At 40.9% G+C, this 15,084-nt stretch overlaps 1 protein-coding gene and 2 non-coding genes across 3 annotated transcripts; 1 reads left to right on the top strand and 2 right to left on the bottom strand.

Moving 5' to 3' along the window:
* Positions 1 to 969: 969 nt before the first annotated feature.
* Positions 970 to 1,076, bottom strand: LOC147919452 (small nucleolar RNA R71). The gene has a single exon (XR_015594203.1). It is a non-coding gene; the product is annotated as a small nucleolar RNA R71 (small nucleolar RNA).
* A 993-nt stretch (positions 1,077 to 2,069) lies between these two features.
* Positions 2,070 to 2,615, top strand: LOC147919451 (uncharacterized). Its single transcript, XM_087503970.1, has 2 exons — positions 2,070 to 2,175; positions 2,296 to 2,615. Exons 1-2 carry the CDS (start codon positions 2,070 to 2,072, stop codon positions 2,613 to 2,615), a joined length of 426 nt encoding a protein of 141 aa, XP_087360096.1.
* Positions 2,616 to 7,790: 5,175 nt separating this feature from the next.
* Positions 7,791 to 7,897, bottom strand: LOC147919450 (small nucleolar RNA R71). The gene has a single exon (XR_015594307.1). It is a non-coding gene; the product is annotated as a small nucleolar RNA R71 (small nucleolar RNA).
* Between the last annotated feature and the right edge of the window lie 7,187 nt (positions 7,898 to 15,084).

Here is a 15,084-nt window from a genome sequence, read left to right as displayed (position 1 = left end):
CCCTCTCCTAACCTAGCTATTTAAACCCTCTCTTAGCTCTTTGTATTTTTTCAGACTTGAATGAAATTAAACCTATTTCTCAAAGAGAGATTTTTTGATCTTGTCTCACTCCTTTCTTTAGATCAATCCAGGATTGTCTAACGGAAGAAACCTAGCTAACTTAGAACCGGGTTCGTCGTTCGCTAGAGACCATATCGAGAGGAGAGCCAAACCTCTCGTGTCGTCACTCGTTCCACCTCCGTTTCCATCGACTCGTTTCATATCGCAACCACCATTACTTCTTATCGCAACCATTCGTTAGCCGATCCGCATCCATCTATCCGTACCGCATCCGTTCGACCTGATCGTGGCCATGCGTTCGATCTCTCAAACGGCTCGTTTGTTTTCCTTTATATCCTGTTTTCCTCGTTTGTTTCGTCTCTAGTTTCGAATCCACAAGCCTTGTCCGAGGAAAGTATCGTCTAGCTCGATCGGTCCGAGAGCATCTTTCTTGTCCATTCCGCAAGCGCGACCTTCGATCACATCAGCCAAGCTCAACAACCACAACCAACATCCATTGAGGAGACAATGAACAATCAGAACGGTCCAACAGCTCCTCAAGCAAGGACCAACATAAGAGCAGGAGATGCTCCATCTACTCATACTCAAAGGAATATCATTGTGCCACCTGCTGTGCAGAACAACAATTTTGAGATCAAGAGTAGTCTCATCCAGATGATACAGAGTAACAAGTTTCATGGATTGAAAATGGAGGACCCATTAGATCATTTGGATGCATTTGATAGGCTCTGTAGCCTCACCAAGATAAATGGAGTTAGTGAAAATGGATTCAAACTCAGGTTTTTCCCATTCTCTTTGGGAGACAAAGCACACATCTGGGAGAAATCACTCCCCAAGGAGTCCATCACCACTTGGGAAGCATGCAAGAAGGCATTCCTGGCCAAATTATTCTCCAACTCCAGAACCGCAAAGATGAGGAATGACATTTCCGGCTTTGTTCAGAAGAACAATGAAACGTTCAGTGAAGCTTGGGAACGTTTCAAGGGATACACTACCCGATGTCCACACCATGGCTTCAGCGCAAGATACGCATGTTGCTGGACACCGCAAGTAATGGTAACTTCCTCAACAAGGATGTTGATGAAGGTTGGGACCTAGTGGAGAACTTGGCTCAATCTGATGGGAATGACAATGAGGAGTATGATCGCACTATGCGATCTACAGGAGAGGAAGATGCCAAGTACAAGAGGGACATGAAATCCCTCAATGACAAGCTTGATAAACTACTCAACCAGCAGCAGCATGTTCATGCAGTATCAGAAGAAGAGCAGTTTCTACACCAAGATGGGAAGACTGTACAAATAGAGGATGTCAACTACATCAACAACCAGGGAGGTTACAACAAAGGGTACAACAACTACAAGCCAACTCAGACTGTGCTTTACCAAAACCCGATACACATCCCAATACTACCATCTAGTTCGTCATCGCTGGATTTGCTATCCTTAATGCACACAGTCCTATCCACTCAGAGGACCGACACGATACACATTAATACAAGATTCGACAATCTCGCCTGCCGTCTGTCCGCCAATTTCCAAGAACTACACAACAAGTTATATGCCTTGGGATCTCGAATTCAGGTGCTTACAGATAACTCGGCTTCCACCTTAAAAAGTCTTACGGAGTCTGCAAACGCGATCGCCTTACGGAGTGGCCGACAATTACCACCACGAACAGTACAACTGAACATCATTGAGGACAGCAATGATTTAGATGGGGAGAATCTCCGTGAACCGACCACTTCTGCTGAACCACCAAGCCACTCTCCAGAACAACCCGACCCCTCACCCGACCACACTACTCGGATAGGTGATCGGGTTGACCCTCCAGTAACTCCGCCTCCTGCAGACAAACCGGGAGGAGAGAAGTAGAAAGAAAGGAGATTCATTCCCCCACCTTACAAGCCACCTCTGCCGTTCCCTGGACGATTTTGCAAGGAACTCCTGAAGAAGTAAAAGGTATTGTTCGAGAAACAGAAGCAAGAACTCGAACTTCGCATGCCCCTAATGGATGCCTTCACCTTGATACCCCCTTACCAGAAATTCCTAAAGGATGCAGTTATGGAGCGAATCAAGCAAGTACAAGGGATGGTTATACTCAATCATGAGTGCAGTGCCATAATTCAGAGGACTACCGCACCTAAGAAACTGAGCGACCCGGGATCGTTTACTTTACCTTGCTCGATCGGACCATAGAAGTTCAGAAGATGTCTTTGTGATTTGGGGGCATCAGTCAGCTTGATGCCACTTACTGTAGCTAACCGTCTCAGATTCGAGAAATTCAAGCCTACCGACATCCAACTGGTTCTGGTAGATCAAACTACGAGGTTGCCAAGTGGAGTTTTGAAAGACTTGCCGGTCAAGGTAGGGTCAGTAGATGTACCAACCGACTTTGTGGTTTTGGAAATGGATGTGGAGCCAAGGGATCCGCTTATCCTAGGACGACCATTCTTAGCCACCGCGGGGGCAATGATTGATGTAAGGAACGGGAAGATCGATCTGAAGCTCGGGGAAGACCTTACAATGCAGTTTGACATTTGGGAAACTATGTAAAAACCTACGATAGCTGGGTAAACCTTCTGGATAGAGGAGCTAGAAAAACTTCGTGAGGAGGCATTTGAGGAGATTGCAATCGGGGATTGCTTACATTGCTTACAAACAGCACTGACAACTGATGGTAAGGAGGGATTCGTACATCAAGAAACGGAGCTCTGCACGGAGCTGCTTGATACTTATCGAGACGTCATCGAACCGGAGCTAAGTGAGGACATGAGGGAAGCTGAAAGAGAGGGGGTTATGCTCGACAACAGAAGCCTGGACAAGTCAGTAGTCACCTCTTACGTAATGTCATGCAGTTGTTCAATACCAACCCACCCGGATGCTAACACGATCGCCCCATCGAGTAGAGTGATCGAGCAAAACCTTGAGCAGCAACTCCAACCCACCGATGACTGGACCGAGTCTAAGGCGCCTAAATTGGAACTCAAACTTCTTCCATCTGGGGTAAGGTACGCTTTCTTATGATCTTATTCAACTTACCCAGTGATCTTCAATTCTAGCCTGCCTGAAAAGGAATTGAAATTGCTTTGCACTCAATTAAGAAACTATAGGAGAGCAATAGGCTATACTTTAGATGATATCAAGGGCATATCCCCTGATCTTTGCACCCACCGAATAAACCTTGAGGATGAATCGTACTCTAGTATAGAACCTCAGCGTCGGCTAAATCTGAACCTGAAAGAAGTGGTGAAAAAGGAAATTCTGAAGCTGCTCGATGCTGGAGTTATCTACCCTATTTCTGATAGCACTTGGGTGTCCCCGGTGCACTGCGTTCCAAAGAAAGGAGGAATCACCATCGTCAAAAACGAGAAAGATCTGCTAATTCCCACAAGGACGATAATTGGTCATCGAATGTGTATCGACTATAGGAAGCTTAACACTGCCTCAAGGAAAGATCATTTCCCCCTACCATTCATCGACCAGATGCTAGAACGACTAGCTAATCATTCTTACTACTTTTCCTTGATGGGTATAGTCAATAGAAACTCAAGGTTTAGACCTATGAGACAAGGAAAGTCCAAAGTCGAGAGCAAATAATGCATGGAGCGTGAGTCTATCGCCTAGAGGTGACCTTCCGTAGATCGGTCGGAGGAATGCGGGCGGTGGAGACGGTTGCACGGGAAGCCTTGGCTGATGGTTGTTTGAGATTCAAGGACAAATCTAGGTTGGTGGGAGAGAATTGTAACACCCCGTGAACCAAAACTCTGCGTTTTGATGGTGGGTGTTGATCGACACCAAGGGTGGTGTCGGTCAACACCATTGATTTCTGGTTCGACCAGATTGATTTAATTATTGATTTGGACCGGTTTGGTTTAGGGAAAACCATTAAACCGAGTTATTTAAGTGTTTTGTCGACCAGAAGGGTTTTGGAAAGATTGTTTGGTCGACGTTTCTTCGTTTTGAGAGAAAACAAAGAGAAAGTGTGTTCTTGAGCTTTTTGGTGATTTTTGGGAGATTTGTTGGCTTTTCTTGGGAGATTTGAAGCTAGGAAGGATCTAGAAGCTTGCTAGGAAGGTTGGATTAGTTGTTGTTGGTCAGAATCTTCTTGCAGAGAGGTGAGTGCATGACCATGGGTTATCTAAGCTAAGATCTCTAGTTTTTCTGTGATTTGGTGCTTATGTGGTTGTTTCTTTGAGTTCTCTATGGTTATTTTTGGCTGTTATGGCTGGGTTTTGGCTTCTGGGAATGCATGGAGCGGATTGGAGAAGTTTGGAGGCGAGATTCGGAGTTTATGATTGAAGGAAATTGATGCTCGGCATCGGTGTTGATCGACACCAGTTGAGGTGTCGGTCGACACCAACGCGAGGATGGCTCGAGACTTTGGCGAGTGTCGATTGACACCATGTGGAGGTGTCAGTCGGGAGTGTCGGGCATGGTGTCGGTCGACACCCTTCTTTCAGATACGACAGATGGTGCATGCTTTATATATTGCCTGGTTTGTTTTGTTGATTGTTGTTTGTGGCATGTAGCGATCTTATTGCTTGTGTGTATAGCCCAGTACATGGGAGGATTGCCTCACTGAGTGTTTATAAAATACTCATGCATCTCAATTTGTGTTTGTGGTGCAGGTAAAGGCAAAGTGTGATCGTGGAATCAAGGCAATGAAGAGGAGGATGTTCTAGTGGTTCGCTTGGTTGTCTGGCTTATGTTAGGTGGCTAGAGTTCATTCCTAGAATGTTTTTAAGGATTGCTGGTTCTCTGGTTTATGTTGTTTGGATCTTTAGTTTATAATTGGAATTAATACTGGTTATTATTTTATTGGTTATTGGATTATTGGATATTTATTGGTATTGTTATTTTCGCTGTTGTTTGTGATTGTGGTTAGGTGACTAGTGGATATGGGACCACTAGTTGTAGTTTTATTATTATTATTATTATTATTATTATTATTATTATTATTATTATTATTATTATTATTATTATTATTATTATTATTTATTATTAAAAAAAAAACGGGTCCGGTGGTTTCAATAAAAGGCTTGGAAATAACTCTACTAAATTTCAATATCTTTGCGTACGATTTGAGCAGTCAACTCTTTTTCTCCTAAAACCTAAAAATTCTGCTTATTTTGCATTCACTCTAAGGTCAAGCTAACTCTCTTTAGTTCTCTCTGCCACTCCACACGACCAAATCTCCTTCTCTCTGAGCAACAGCGGCGACAAACCTCTACAACTAAAGCAGAAGAGAAGCGTCGATCTTTGTGGAGAAAAATTAGGGCCTCTTTGGTTTAATATAATTAAACAAGAAATTAGCTAAACCAATAATTAATTAAACCATCTTTTTGGTTAACCAATAAATCGATCTGGTTAATAAACCAACAGTGACTAAACTAAATTCACTTCAATTCCCGATATAAAAATCAAATATTTATATTTTTGGGACACGGGCGTTACATATTTTAAGGAAATATTTTCTCCAGATTACAAAAAAGATTTTTTTTGTAATTCTTAGTCATCGAACTATAATATATTCATTTTTTACAAACTTATCAATAAGGTTTCAAAAAATATGTTGCATATTTTATATATTGATATACATGGTTTATTAGGTGTTTTTAGCCATGATATAAGTCTTATCTATAGAGTCTTTTTGGTGTTTTTAGAGTATTTTTGAGTCTTTATAGGATTTAGTATCGATGAGAGCATAATGAAGCTAAATAGGAGGATTTGGAGCACATTCAAGCATTGAGGCCAAGCTGTGAAGTTGGGAGATGAATTTAGAAGTATGCATCGGTCGATGCAAGTGATGGTGTCGATCGATGCATCATCCAACAGAAGAATTGGAAGTTTTCTCACAAGTTTTGAAGATTTACAAAGTTGCCCCAAAGTTTTCCATATTTGCATCATTGGTCCATGGAAGTTTTTAGGAATATAAATAGGATTTTTGGTCATTGTTTTAGATCTAAGCTTTAATTTTCCCTGCAACTTTTGAGAGAAAACCCTGAGAGATTTAGAGAGCTTTTGGAGAGAAGAATCAAGACTCCTTCAGAAAAGATTCAGAACTCCTTTACTTCTTCTTTATTCTCTTTCTTAATGCAATTTATTCAGAAGATGTTTTGCTTTTCATTGATTATGTCTGAGTAGATCTGCTTGTTAGATTTAGGGTTTCTCATTAGGTATTTCATGTTTTATTAGATCTGTTATTATTTAGGATTATCTTTCATGTTCTTCACCATAGGTTGTTTTTAATTCTAGATCTTTGATTAGTCATCTGGATTTAGATCTTAGGATTATTGATTGATATGAGAATATAATTGATTTTCCTGATAAAAAACCATTGGTGAACAAAATTACTTTTTGCAAAGAGATTTGAATTAGTGATTTTGTGAACTTATCTAAACTTGATTTTATTGCTGGTTTTTAACTTGAATTTTGCAAAGAGATTTGGATTTTCGGGTTTTGAAACTTAGATAATATTTGCAGTGATCACTGATTTATTTTACAATTGTGTTTAGAGTTCAAGAACGGTGCTTAATTATTGAATCCTGCTTGCTTAATTAATTGATCTGATTTTCCATGATTTCCGGAGAATTTCCCTAGACCTAGCGCTTTTAATTCCTGAATTTACAACACTTTTTAATTCTGTTTCTGAATTGTTTTTAAGTTAATATTTTGATTTAGCATAATTAAAAAGATTATTAAATCTATTGTGTGAATCTAGAGTCCTTGTGGATTTGATCCCTAAGTACTACAATTGATCTCTTAATTTGAGAGAGTAGCTCTAGGGTAAATGTGAGCATATCAAATTTTGGCGCCGTTGCCGGGGACTCTTTTGATTCACCATTAGATTAAAGTCTTTAATTTTGTCTAAATTTTTCTTTTTCTATTTTACTCACACGCTTTTGTTTCTTTTCTCTGGTGTGTTTCAGGTACATGCCTAAGCCTAGCACCAGGAAAAATCCAACTGGTCCAGTTGTGAAGCTTACAAACCAAGAGTTAGGACAACTAGAGCGTGATAACACAAAAGCAGCCAAGTCAGCGAAGATGGCCAATACAATCATATTGAGACATGATGCGGCTGGAGTTTTGAGGGATCAAGAGGGTCATGTGCGCAACGAAAAAGGCCAAAAACTTGATGTTGATGGATGGGTTATTCATGAAGAACTCGTTGTGGTTGATGAGAATGCAGGCGGCATCGATCGACGCAACAATGGCATCGATCGACGCAACCAGGAAGGCATTGACCGATGCAATGCTGGCATCGATCGATGCAATGTCGGAGCTGGTGCGAATGGTGCGGATTTGGATGGTAATGACCAGCAGATTCTTCAGCTTAGACAGGATAACAATGGAGAGCTTGTCAAGACTCTTGCGGACTTCAACAGGCCAGACTTATTCTATGAGAACCACTCCACAATTATCCCTCCTCCATTCCCAAGGAATGATTTTGAGCTGAAGTCTGCCTACTTTGCTCTTGTTGGACAAAGACCATTCCAACACCTGCCACATGAGAAGCCTCTAGACCATATTGAGCACTTTGAGGATATAGTCACAAGCATCAAAGCTAATGGAGTCACAGAGGACTATCTCTACTGCAAGCTCTTCCCCTACTCTCTTGCTGGGGAAGCTTCTCATTGGCTCAGGCAACTCAAACCAGGATCTCTGAAGACCTGGAATGATATCAAGGTGGGGTTTTTGAACTACTTCTATGATGATGCAATGTGTGATGAGCTGAGGATTAAGCTCTCCACCTTTAGACAAGGACCTGCTGAATCTTACAAAGCTGCTTGGGTAAGGTTCAAAGCATACCAGAGAGACTGTCCGCATCATGGGTTCTCAGATGGCTTGACTGGAGGTATCAGATGGCTTTGGATGCGGCTAATGATGGGAACTTCAAGGCAAGGTATCCATATGGCGCTGAAAAGTTGATAGAAAGACTAGCATCAAACAATAGCACTAAGAATGCATACCTAGAGCGGAAGAGAGCACATAAAGGCCATGATTCAAATCAGTTTGTTACAGTGAATGCTAAGTTGGATACAGTGCATAACCTTCTTGTTGGAAAGAAGTCAGTCCATTTTGTTAAAGATGTTGAGATTTTTGAGCTAAAGCTAGAGACTACAGAAGAAGATGTCAACTATGTGTATGGAGCTGGGTATCAAAATCAGAGATTTGGTTAGAAGAATTCCTTCACAGGAAATCCAAACAACAACTTCACTAGGAACTATGGTTCTTCTTCTTACCAACCCCTCCCTCCACCCAATTCAGAGAGCAAGATGGAATCAATGCTTGGAAAGATTTTGGAAGGTCAACAGAAGTTAACTGTACACTTTGATGGCAATATTGATTTTGTATACACTGAGCTGACTGGGAAGTTTGATACATTAAACACTCATGTTAAGAAGCTGGAGAATCAAGTGATTCAGACTCCTGGGTCTGTTAAACGACAAGAGGAATTTCTTAAAGGAAGAACTGAGTCGAACCCCAAGCATGCTTGTAATGCAAATTTGGTGAAGGAAGAAGACATCTATCCGGTAGCTGATGTTGCATCCACCAATACACAGCAGCATCGATCGATGCAACCACCATCCAGTGTCGATCGCTGCACCACAAGCATCGATCGACACCCCCCACAAACGGCTTCGGTTTCTCTTCCAGCTCCACCATCTGATTCAGAAAAAGCCTACAAGCCTAAGGTTCCCTTTCCTAAGCCTAGGAGGTCTAAGCAGGAGCTTGAGGAAGCTAGATGCAAGGCTATGATGGACAAGGTGATGATAGAGATGCCTTTGATTGATGCTGTCAAGGGTTCTCCTGGGATTAAGCGGTATGTGAAGAGAATGGTATCAAATGGTTTGAGCCCTGAGGAAGGAGCACTGCTTACCAAGGATGTTAGTGCGATTCTGTTGAAACAACCTCCACATAAGAAGAAAGAGAGGAAAGAGACAGTGGTTGTATCTGAGAAAGTGAGTGCAATGATTCCGAGTAGGATTGCAGAGAAGTTACCAGATCCTGGGAGCTTTGTACTTGATTGCTCTATCTCTGCAGAACGGTTTGCTCACTCTCTTTGTGATCTCGGTTCTTGTATCAACTTGATGCCACATTTTGTTGTTGTGAGACTTGTAATGACAGATTTCAAGCCAACTAAGATCTCTCTTATCTTAGCTGATCGATCTAGAAGCATTCTTGAAGGTGTTTTAGAGGATATTCCAATCAAGATTGGAGATTGCATGATTCCTACTGACTTTGTGGTGCTGGATTATGACAATCAGCCTACTGATCCTCTCATCTTAGGACGCTCATTCCTAGCTACAGCTGGTGCCATCATTGATGTGAAAAAGGGACACATAGCTCTGAATGTAGATGATTTTGTTATGAACTTTGAGATGGACAAGCCGAGAAGAGCTCTCACTATTGATGGTCAGACATTTTCTGTGGAAATTGCTTCTAATGATGATCCGCTCATAGAGCTTCATGGAGACATTACTGCTGGGTATGTCAAAGAGTTGGAGACTGCTGAGAAAGTGAGCAAGCAAGCAAGCTGTTAAGCTTGAAGATTGGAGTGGAGGTCATCTAATCAGTACTAGAGACCATGATGAGGTTCTGATGCATGACAAGTCGCTGGCAGATGACATTTTTGTAATGGAAACACGGATTGCGGAGGTTAGTTACAGAATCGTTAAAGAAACACGAGTTGCAGTGTAACATCCCCAAATTTAGTTGTGGGCACTTTGAAATTTCAGTCCATTAAAGCCCTATAACTTGTAAAACGATGAGGGTTTATGTTTGGCGTGTGTATGTGTGTGTGAACGTATCGCCGTCTTCGTTTAACAAGAGAGGAGAGTTTGTAAACCCTAGGAGCAGACTAGCATTTCGAGACTTGAATCTCTTGATGTTGATGCCATTGGTTCGAAGCAAAAGAGATCGTGACGTTGTTGTGGTTGTTTGTGTGATGAATCTCGTGGAGGAGAAGCTTACCGTACGGACCCGTGGTTCTCGCTAGTCACCGTCGAACACCATCGTTGGTCAGTTAGCCACCATGTGTCACCGGAGATGTCAGCTGTTGTGTCCGTAACAGCCGTAGCCATTGTCGAGGCCGTTCAGGGTAAGGGAACCCTAGTTTTCTGTTGTAACTTGCGCATGAAGTAAATGATGTTGTCTAATGATCTGGTGTTGTTGTTCTTGTTTCATGGTTGAGACACGAGGATCTAACCGCTGTAAGCTTTACTGGCCGAGCCGCCGATCAGATCTGTCGAGAGTAATTGCCGAGAAAGGTAGCCGGCTGCACCTTGCCTCGTGTTGTTGTTGTTGTTGTTGTGTTTTGTTGATTATTGAACCGTGTCTAAACCAATGAATCTTAACTTATATAAGACAAGAACCGTAACTTAATTCATGTGGACGTGAGTTGACTTATTGTTTGGTGGTCACGTGTGGGAGTGTGGTGTTGTGCTATTAGTTTGAGTTAAGATTTGATTATGAAACCAAAATTCATGTGACGTGAAAGTGGAATTGTGGTATATTAAATTATTAGATTATGGTCTAATTAATTTAATTTGAATATATCAAAATTAACTAAAGACTTTGGTTTGGGCTGGTTTAATGGAATGTTGTTATCTTAAACCGCTGCAGATTAAGAACTGTTGTTGAACCGGATTTGCGTTGTTACTATTAAAATGTTGCAGATTGAGAGTTTTTGTTGATGTAGGTTCCATTGGTGTTAGTTCTAACTGGAGGATTCGATTCGTGTGGCTAAGGTGAGGACTAGTTGGTGTTTTCTACATATTCAGATGTGTGTTTGGATAGTTTTTAGTCTAGGGTTAAGCTGAGTATACCCACGAGTTCCATATATTATAAGTAACCGTATTTGTTTATTGAGTGTATTTATATTTATAAGTATATAAATATATATAAATTTTTATAAAGTATAAAAAAGAGAATTAGTATCTTAGAGTTTGATATTGAATTAAAAATGGATATTTTATGTGTGATGATTGATCATGGCGTGATTGCATGTGTGCATGTTTTTTTGTGGTAAAATAAGTGCTTATGTGAGGAGATAGGTGCCAAGGGCACGTAGATGCGGGTGAGCCGCAGAGAGTCCTGCAAGGAAAATTCCTTGTAGTTGTGTGGTAGTCTACGGGCGCGGAATGCGGGTAGATCAGGATGCCTGACGAGCCAACGTGTGTGCAGTGCTAGGAACACGTGCAAGAGGCGGTTGGGGTCCGTAAGCATGAGCACGAGTTATTTATGCTAGAACAAAGTGCAAGAGGCATGGAGGTTCCGTAAACATGGTGCATGAAGAAGTGCGAAAGCATGAGGGATCTGATAATGCACGAGGATACCGTGTTTTGACACATTGTATCCGACCCGTCTTTAAGGCGGTTATGGGACGTAGTTCCATTTGTATGATGTATGCGTATGTTTGTGTGTCACAGGATTTAGGACACAATGATTGCTGCTTGTCTTGGGTTTAGACTTTGGGATTGTCTAAGCGTATTTGGGTGTGGAGACATCGGGAGCCCTAAGGCTTTCTCTCACTGAGTAATTATCAATTACTCACCCCTCTCTTTTTGCACGTTGGTTAAGTAAAGTGTTAATTTTGCATTGCTAGCTTGTGATTTTGCATTTAAAGAATGTTCGGGTCGGGTCAGGAAGTCAACCTGTTGACCAGTTCCGGTTACCGTATTCGGGTATTACAATTTTGGTATCAGAGCCCAAGGTTATGTCAAACCGGTTCTGACCCGGGAGGCAATCCTGAGGGAGATTGAATTTCTCGGCCGTGTAGGCTTAGAAGCTAAAGTGATAAGTTGACTTGGAGAAGTTAGCGTTGATGGATAAGAATGTTACTAAGGTCCGTAGTTGTTCTTGGAGTCGTATGTAACAACTGGAAGTTGCTAAGGAGTTTGCTAGTATGGTTAAACCAATTACTCAACTCACATGGATGGACATGATGTTCGAGTGGTTGAAGGTTTGAGATACTAGTTTTAAAAGTCAAATTTATATTTGAGGAAAAATCGAAGTTAATATTGTTGAGTGACGTTTTTGAAGTTGGTGCCATAAATTTAAAGATGAGGTGTTTATAAAGATCACTAGTGGAGGTTATTCTAGTGCTTGGAGAGCACAAAAGTTAATTGCAGCGGAAGAAGTGGAAATAAGAAGTGTGGGAGGAAACCACACAATAATTCACATTATGGACTTCTACAGAGAATGCGTATGCGTGTTAAAGATGATAAAAAAAAATGTGATAGTCATGTCAAAGGAGATATGTTGTTTATAAATTGAAGTTGTCTTCACCTGAATGGAAAATGGTGTCGTGACCATGGAGATTGTCGGACTACTACGGATGGCTAGGAGTAAGGATGCAACTTTGGGTAGTTGGAGAGCTTGATGAGTCAAGACGGAAGAAGTTGAAAAAAAAAAGATGATTGAAAGAATAGGAAAACGCTAATTCTGCAATGTTTGAAGTTTAATAGGTGGTATAGGAATCCTCTAAGTATAGTGAAATGGAGATCACTAAAGATTATGAGGAGACATTATTTCAATTTGGTGTTCAATGAATGTAGAGCGTACATTATGTGGTGTAGGTGCATTACATGGGAAGTACTACTTTGAAAAAAAACAAATGCATGGAACTGTGAAACCCAAAAGGAACAAGAACCGTAAGAGAGTGTTAGGAAAAACACTATGTTAATTTTAACATTGGAAAATCCTCAAAGGGATATCAACCTTACATAGTGAGCGCAGTGGAAGCTTGGTGGATCATGTAACTCTGTGTTGCACAAAACTGTTATGGTCACGGTTAATGTGTACACTTCTGAACATTACAAGTCAAGGTTGTATGTTGAAGAATTGGTTATTTTCACAAGTTAAGGTAAGGAGGTAATGGAAAAACCTTTTGTTAGAAATTAAAGTATTCTATTCAACTTTGAGAACTATTTGAAAGGTGTGTGTTATAATGTCTAAGCGAAGGAAAGCTAAATGAACGATGACACTTAACGTTCCAAGTGGTCATATGGATAACATATGATACGCCAATATAAGATAAATACTTGTATTTGTTGAATCAAAAGCTGAATAGTAAATGCAGAAAGGAAATAATCTAGTGAACGAAAAATAAAGTGTTTTCACCCTAAACAAGTGGAGACTTGTAACTCTTGTTGATCAAAAGAAAAAAATTCAAAAGCCAAACAAAGCATCTCGGAAAAGAACACTCCAAGATGGAAAGAAACTAAGTGGGGGGGAGTACACTCTTAAATTCGAGGACGAATTTATTATAAGTGGGGGAGAATTGTAACATCCCCAACTGTTGTGGGCATTTTGAAATTTCAGCCCATTAAAGCCCAATAACTTGTAAAACGATGGGGGTTTATGTTTGGCGTGTGTATGTGTGTGTGAACGTATCGCCGTCTTCGTTTAACAAGAGAGGAGAGTTTGTAAACCCTAGGAGCAGACGAGCATTTCGAGACTTGAATCTCTTGATGTTGATGCCATTGGTTCGAAGCAAAAGAGATCGTGACGTTGTTGTGGTTGTTTGTGTGATGAATCTCGTGGAGGAGAAGCTTACCGTACGGACCCGTGGTTCTCGCTAGTCACCGTCGAACACCATCATTGGTCAGTTAGCCACCATGTGTCACCGGAGATGTCAGCTGTTGTGTCCGTAACAGCCGTAGCCATTATCGAGGCCGTTCAGGGTAAGGGAACCCTAGTGTTCTTTTGTAACTTGCGCATGAAGTAATTGATGTTGTCTAATGATCTGTTGTTGTTGTTCTTGTTTCATGGTTGAGCCACGAGGATCTAACCGCTGTAAGCTTTAATGGCCGAGCCGCCGATCAGATCTGTCGAGAGTAATTGCCGAGAAAGGTAACCGGCTGCACCTTGCCTCGTGTTGTTGTTGTTGTTGTGTTTTGTTTATTATTGAACCGTGTCTAAACCAATGAATCTTAACTTACATAAGACAAGAACCGTAACTTAATTCATGTGGACATGAGTTGACTTATAGTTTGGTGGTCACGTATGGGAGTGTGGTGTTGTGCTATTAGTTTGAGTTGAGATTTGATTATGAAACCAAAATTCATGTGACGTGAAAGTGGAATTGTGGTATATTAAATTATTAGATTATGGTCTAATTAATTTAATTTGAATATATCAAAATTAACTAAAGACTTTGGTTTGGGCTGGTTTAATGGAATGTTGTTATCTTAAACCGCTGCAGATGGAGAACTGTTGTTAAACCGGATTTGCGTTGTTGCTATTTAAACGTTGCAGATTGAGAGTTTTTGTTGATGTGGGTTATATTGGTGTTTGTTCTAACTGGAGGATCTGATTCGTGTGGCTAAGGTGAGGACTAGTTGGTGTTTTCTACATATTCAGATGTGTTTGGATAGTTTTTTAGTCTAGGGTTAAGCTGAATACCTACGGAGTTGCAGATATTATAAGTAACCGTATTTGTTTGTTGAGTGTATTAATATTTATAAATTATAAATATATATATATTTTTATATATAAATATATATATATATATATATATATATATATATATATATATATATTTATAAAGTATAACAAAGAGAATTAGTATCTTAGAGTTAGATATTGAATTAAAAATGGATATTTTATGTGTGATGATTGATCATGGCGTGATTGCATGTATGCGTGTTTTGTTGTGGTAAAATAAGTGCTTATGTGAGGAGATAGGTGCCAAGGGCACGTAGATGCGGGTGAGCCGCAGAGAGTCCTATAAGGAAAATTCCTTGTAGTTGTGTGGTGGTTTACGGGCGCGGAATGCGGGTAGATCAGGATGGCTGACGAGCCAACGTGTGTGCAGTGCTAGGAACAAGTGCAAGAGGCGCTTGGGGTCCGTAAGCATGAGCACGAGTTATTGATGCTAGGACGAAGTGCAAGAGGCATGGAGGTTCCGTAAGCATGGTGCATGAAGAAGTGCGAAAGCATGAGGGATCTGATAATGCACGAAGTTACCGTGTGTTGACACGTTGTATCCGACCCGTCTTTAGGGCGGTTATGGGAC

Source organism: Camelina sativa, chromosome 20, assembly GCF_030686135.1.
Source record: "Camelina sativa cultivar CO46 ecotype springtype chromosome 20, ASM3068613v1".
NCBI classification, from domain to species: Eukaryota; Viridiplantae; Streptophyta; class Magnoliopsida; order Brassicales; family Brassicaceae; genus Camelina; species Camelina sativa.
This window is presented reverse-complemented; position numbering and strand designations above follow the sequence as displayed.